Raw genomic sequence first — 6,490 nt, 5'->3', positions numbered from 1 at the left:
GATAAATCAAAAGTTTTGACCAGAGACAAGCAAACTATTCTGAAAACACGCATTATTAGAAGTGACAGCATTACTTTAGCCTTGCTGCGGTGAGCCAGCATATAAACAGAGTCCCATGTACTTAAATTGGAGAAACTTGTTTTGCAAACTTAACACAATGAAAATAAAGCTCCTACCATGTACATTTTAGAGTGATTACATGCTTTCAAATGATGTTTTATTACATACCTATAGACTTGTGAGAACATTATTACTGAAATTAAATTAAACCCCCATTACTGAAGTTAAACCCCCAACATTTAGAGTGTTACTAATTCTGCTCTAGTAAATTTAAAATGGTGCCTTATTAAAATGAGGAAATATCATTTATGCTTATAAAGACCCAAGTGGTAGGGGAAAGAAAAAAAAAAAAAAGACTGGCTTACTCAGGATGCGAGACTGGAGAGATCTCTGAGGTAGATGGACTGGAAGTGTTTTCAATGCTTGCAGCTATACTAGAAGCAGCTTTGTTTAAGTCTACTGAAGGCAGTGGTGTCTCAACCTCAGGCAGACTTAATTCCCCCATTTCTGTAATCTGTTTGAAATATTAACAATCAGAGTAAAGTTTGAATCATTCCTGGTAAACAAGCTTAAGTGTACATTTTTCCTATATTAACATAAATAGAACCTAGAAATGCGTATTACTAAACTCAAGTACCAATGACCCCCCAAAACCAATGTACAGGAAGAGCAAAACTCTGACATAAGGAATGAAAAAAAAAGAAGTTACTTTGGGACATTTAAAAGCTAGCTTTAGAAATTACAATAGGGATACTGTTTTGCAACTCTTAGAAATAATAAAAACAAACATCCCCATTCAAATATTTATGTCATTATCATTAGGACCATTACAAAAATAGATCTGAATTTGAGTTCTATAAGAACAAACATATTAAAAAGTCACAGATTTGATTCAAAGTAATGCTTCAACAGAGGAGAACGTATTTTAGACCCATTTTGCATAAAAGGAGAGAGAGACAGAGAGAGAGTTAAATAAAACTGTTATCATTCACACAGTCAGTGCAGATGGGAACTACGTAGAATTCTAACTCCAAAGCTTCTGCTTGAGAATTGATTTATGTTTTAACTGAATGCAAAACTATCCACATGAGGAAAGTGTGCATCTGATAAGTGCAAAGACTGCTAGATTAGACCAGACCATTTCCTTCAGCAACAACAACTGTCAGACAAATGCTACAAGTTACCAATGAGATTATCTTGGCTCACGACAATCACAAAGGTTAGAAAGGATTTGCAATATATGGCTGTCACAATTAAAAAGTCTGATTGCAATTATTTGTGTGATTAAAAAAATAGCTGTAATTAATTGCGACTTTGGTTGCGCAGCTAAAAACTCAAAAGTTATGCACAACTCAAAATTATGCAAAGTTATGCAGGTACTTTGTATGGTTGGTAGGTGGGTGTGGGATGTGTGTGTGTTGGGGGGAATTTGTGAAGGTGTGGGGGGCTGGGGGGGGTCCCCTCACACCCTGGCAGGATGCAGGGTACTGTGGCTTGGGAGTGAGAGGCAGATGCACGTACACACACACACATACAGATAGCAACACACTGGTAAGTCTGTGAAGGGGAAGGGGTGAGGGAGGGGGTGGGGCAGGGGCAGCAGTGGATGGGGCCCTGAGGCCAGGAAGATGAAGCTGCAGGAGGCTTGTCCAGGGGCACAGGGTGGGAGGATGCAGCTCCCCACTACTGCATACAGGGAGGCATGGAGGGAGGTACGTGCCCCCTCGATTTTTGCGTGGGGTAGAGGCGGGTTGGGGCTCTGCAGCCTGCTGCCTTTGCCCCAGGAGCCACATGATACCATGCTGTGCCTCCCATCACCAGGCAGTCAGGGGACACACAGCATGGCCAGCACTCATCTCCTGGGGCAAAGGCAGCAGGGTGTAGAGCCCCAGCCCGCAGCAGGGAGCCTGCCTCTGCCCCATGCACAAGTCTGGGGGCACATGCCCCCCCATGCCTCCCCTGGGGGTGCATGCAGCAGCAGAGAGCCACACCCCCCCTCCTCAACACCACTGGATGAGCTTTCTGTGACTCTGTCCCATGACCTGCCCTGGTCCCGGGGCCTCATTTACCCCAGCACCTGGCCCACTCCCTCCCTCACTATGGAGGCCTCAATCTACCTTCTCCCCCCACCCCTCCCCCTCACAAACTTACTGGTGCAGCATGCGTGCTGTGGCTGCTCAAGCACATTTCTCTGACTGTGAACCCCTTTCCTTTGCCCCACCCTGCTGCTACAGCCTGGAACTCATGCCCAGGCTACCCTGTGGTCCTCTGCACAGCCACTGCTGCCCTGCTGGGCAGCCTGATGGCTGCGGAGTGGAGCCCAGGCTTCAAAACCACGTGTGCAATTAACACGCACACAAAAAATTAGACACAGGAATCAATTAATGCATTACTTGTGCAAATTAACTGCGATTGATAGCCCTACCTTTAAACTCTACAAGAAAGAGTATTTTTAAATCAAGCATTATCTTTTGGCTCAGAATGTATACAAGGTATATCTTAAAAAAAAAAAAAGTTCCTTGATTTTGTTAATCAGTTTTTGTATTGGCAACAATTCTAACCATTTGGAATACATGATCTATATTAACCATTGCAATTCAGCCCCATTCAGAACATAAGAAATATTGCATACTATCAAGTACAGATGGAATTTAAGTAGACAGAATATTGTAGATTCATAGATGAAAGCCAGAAGGGACCTTTAGACATCCAAGTCTGACCTACGTACAGAGGCCTTAAATCATTGCCAAGTAATTCCTGCATCTAGCTCAGCAAGTTATAGGTTTAACCATCTTTTAGAAAGGCAATCTCGACAATCTCGATTTAAAAGATTTCTAAGTGATGTATATCCTGCCATTTCCTGGGAGAGTAACTGCAATGATTACCTGCCTTATTATATAGGTGTAATTTAAATAATCTAAATTGGCTAGCTCCCTTGTTCCCTTATCTGAGATTAAGCTTTCAGCAGCCCCAGCCCCCATATTTTCATGGGAATAAAACACCATAATTATAAAACTCAAGACACAAGATGGAAGCTTCTGAAGTCCATGAAGCCTTTGAAAAAAATGCATCAAGGAAAATAAGTGAAATAATAAAGCTTGCCTGGTCATATTTTGTATAGTCAAATACATCTTCTCTGGGATAACTCTGTATACTTGAGTCCACATGTTCCAATGATTGAGTTCCAATGGGTCTGCCTGTTTCCTCCTAGTATATTACAAAGTAAACGACAACTTAATAAACATGTATACCAACCATTATTCATCTTTTTATAGGTCACCTAAACACTCAAGATAATCTGTTTTAAAGACATACCTTGGAATATTTTACTTCCACTGCTAAAACTCAAAATCAATCAATAAATACCGGAGTTATGGTAGATGTGGAGAAATTCTCCACACAGTAAAACAATTATGCATGATAGGCTCTTAAGTTCTTGCCTGTACAGAAGTACCAGTTTGTCAATTCAGTTCAGAGCCTGCAAAGGCTACAGAACGAAAACAGACAAAGGGACCAGCCTAAATTACTACATAACAAAAGGACAACACCATGCTTTCATATACAGACACTTTAAATACTGTATGCTTGAGACACAAGGAGCTGAAAACAAAAGTAAGAGTATTAAAACATGTGAACACTTATTATGCCAATCTAAGCATTGTGTGTGCAATAGCACTAGTTCACATATTGCAACAACCACCTTACTGCCTTTGTCCAATCAACCAACATAGCTGTTCTTCTCCCATTAGAACAAAGTTTAAACATAGGAAGACAAAAGCTGATAAACATTTGTTGTACACTAGTTATGTATTTGTCAGACTGCAAGTAGATTAATCCAAAGCATTTCTTCGTGTATTAACTAGATTTAGCATTAAAGTGATTCAGGAGTGTTTTTTTCAAATACTCTGAGAAAGCTAGCCTATTAGCAATAAGCATAGTTTGGAATCAAGTTTACTGTACCTTTTCCTGGATGTTCTCATCCTCATTTGCCAGGGCACAATTATCTGGCGAGTACTGTAATGTAGGTGAAGAACTCTCTTTACAAAAGACATGCCAGCTAGGAAGCCTGTTAAAAGAAAAAAACCCAGAAACTAAGAAACTGTGTTTCAAATTAACATAAATATTTACCATTTTCTCTCCCTCAAGGTTTTTTCATTTATTCCCATGAGATACTTCAAGGTATGAAAAGTCTTGTTTGGCTACTTGTGCTGCTTTGCTGGCAATATTAGGATACTTTGTTCTTAAAACTGAAATAAGATAAGATCTCATAGCAAAGTTGCCTAGGAAATGAGCTCCATACTTAAGAAGGTAAAACAAATTTGCAATTAAATAATAGAATCTATAGATGAAACTGTTAATTCCTGCTCAGTGCCTTCAATCTGCTGTGTTCTAGTCTTCTTAGCTGTGCTACAAGAACATTACATTCTGAACCAAATAAAGCACTGAGTTTACACCAAAGCATCTATCCATGTCAGGACATCAAGTATCTCAAATATGGATGTCAGAAAATTTCTGTTCAAAGACATTTTAGTTTGTTCATTTTTTGAGGAGTTCTCAGAAGTAAGTTTTAATTTCTTATCTATACCTTTATAGCAATGCTAATACCCACTGATAAAAGACACTGCAAAGTAGGGCACTTCTACCCATCCATTTAATCTCTACAAACAAAAGGCAAAAAAAGTCACTACAAGATGAGGAGATACTTCAGAGTTGGTTTTTAAAAAAAGACAACTAAACATGCAAAACAGAAGCTGACAAGCTACAAACCAGTTACCTTTAGTTAATAAAAGACTTCCTCTCTAAAAACCAAATCATCTTCACTCTTTAGTCACATAGTTTAAAATGTGGCTATATCACTGATTATTGTTAAGAAAAAAGAAAAAAAAAAATCAATGTACCAAGTAAAAAAAATTCAAACAATGAAGTATTCTGCCCTGCCTATGCACAGAACATCAGCTGACAAAAACAGCACGCCTTTGGGCAGTAGCCAACTATAACATCAAAAATAGCAAAGACAGCCATCGTATATAAAATACATCCTATTGTCACAGACAAACTGATGAATCAGAAAAATGTACTTTCAATCTGTTCTGTCAGGTAAAGAACAGCACAGATCTTGCGCTGCTCAATGAACAAGTAAATAGTAAATCAGTAGCTGGCTTTATCCATTTTGTTCCTTGAGGCTCCCATTTCTTTTCCTACAAAGAAGCTATACCTTTTGGTGCTCTCAGGTACTGATTCTTTCAAGAAGTTTCAGGATAAACTATACGCTCTGCAGTCAGCACAGCTGATCCAAATGTAAGCATAACAAGAGGCAAAGCAAACATACAGCTTTGTTTACACATCTAGATGGAATACCTCTTTAATGTCCTAGGTAACATCTGCATGAGAGGATATTTAGGCCTGAAAGCGTGAAGATCAGATACTTTAGCTACAAACAATCACATTTGTCCTGGGAGAATCTAGTTTCTCCTGGGACAAATTGCAATTGTTCAGGCATTTATTCCATTGTCCCCAACTGGAAGGGTGATGTGCGTACACACCAATCCCATGACTTCTGTAACAAACAAAGGCACAACTGGTCCCAAGATGAAATGAGATACCTGCTCATACCAAGCCATGTGCAGTTACGCTCAAGAAGGACCTGGATTGTGACCATTAGCTCATACAAAACCAATTTTATTGCTTTATGAAAGAAAGAAACGAATTGTCTTTACCCCCAGCAATAGACGTCAGTGAAAAATACAAGTCTAAGTGCTCCACTGGAGCATTTTTTGAAGTGTAATTAAATAATTCTCTCAAATAGTAAAGCAACTCTGCGTAACACAATTAAGGTATAATTCTCTCTAAATAAGGTACATTCTCTCTAAAACCTTAAGTTGTCTTATACTTCAGTAGCCAAAAAGCTATTTGCACCAATTACTTCTATATGTGAACTAGGTAAACATCAGACCCCAGGCATGAAATCAGCACTCTCAAGGATTCTGTACTACTAAACAGAAAAAACAAGTGAAAAAGGAAATACCACAGAGGCATCTTGGAAAAAAACAGGAGTGTGCCCCACCATCATCTTCTGTTTTATTTTTGGAAGCATGTACGAACAGGCAACGGCTCTGGGGAAAGTCTAGCTACAGCAGCCTTGTGATATAACATGGTTTGACATCTACGCTGTCAGTACGAGATGTTTGTTGCAGCAGGAGAATGCAGAAAGTTACGTACGCAATGGAATCCCCTATAATTCAGAGTAGCCCACTTAAAATGCGTAGCCTTGGGACTTAAAAACGAAGAAAAAAAAACACACCCGCCCACCCCACCCACGTTCATAACCAAGCTTAAAATGTAAACCAGGAATACTCGGTAAGTGCAGAGTCCTTTCGATGCTTGTGGTATGAATAATACTGGGCAATTTCTGGACACTTTCAAGGCTCTG

At 39.6% G+C, this 6,490-nt stretch overlaps 1 protein-coding gene across 3 annotated transcripts in view; it reads right to left on the bottom strand.

The window, feature by feature from the left end:
• The window catches only part of SUCO (SUN domain containing ossification factor), a 110,289-nt gene that overhangs the window by 60,226 nt on the left and 43,573 nt on the right, over window positions 1-6,490 (bottom strand). For all 3 annotated transcript variants that reach the window (XM_019501947.1, XM_019501948.1, XM_019501949.1), the window contains exons 2-4: window positions 4,021-4,126; window positions 3,163-3,267; window positions 426-574 (exon numbers count right to left, since the gene is read on the bottom strand). In XM_019501947.1, coding sequence (XP_019357492.1) covers window positions 426-574; window positions 3,163-3,267; window positions 4,021-4,126 — 360 coding nt within the window. The remainder of the gene's footprint in view (window positions 1-425; window positions 575-3,162; window positions 3,268-4,020; window positions 4,127-6,490) is intronic.

This window comes from Gavialis gangeticus, unplaced genomic scaffold, assembly GCF_001723915.1.
Source record: "Gavialis gangeticus isolate Ggan-Ray unplaced genomic scaffold, GavGan_comp1, whole genome shotgun sequence".
NCBI lineage: Eukaryota > Metazoa > Chordata > Crocodylia > Gavialidae > Gavialis > Gavialis gangeticus.
This window is presented reverse-complemented; position numbering and strand designations above follow the sequence as displayed.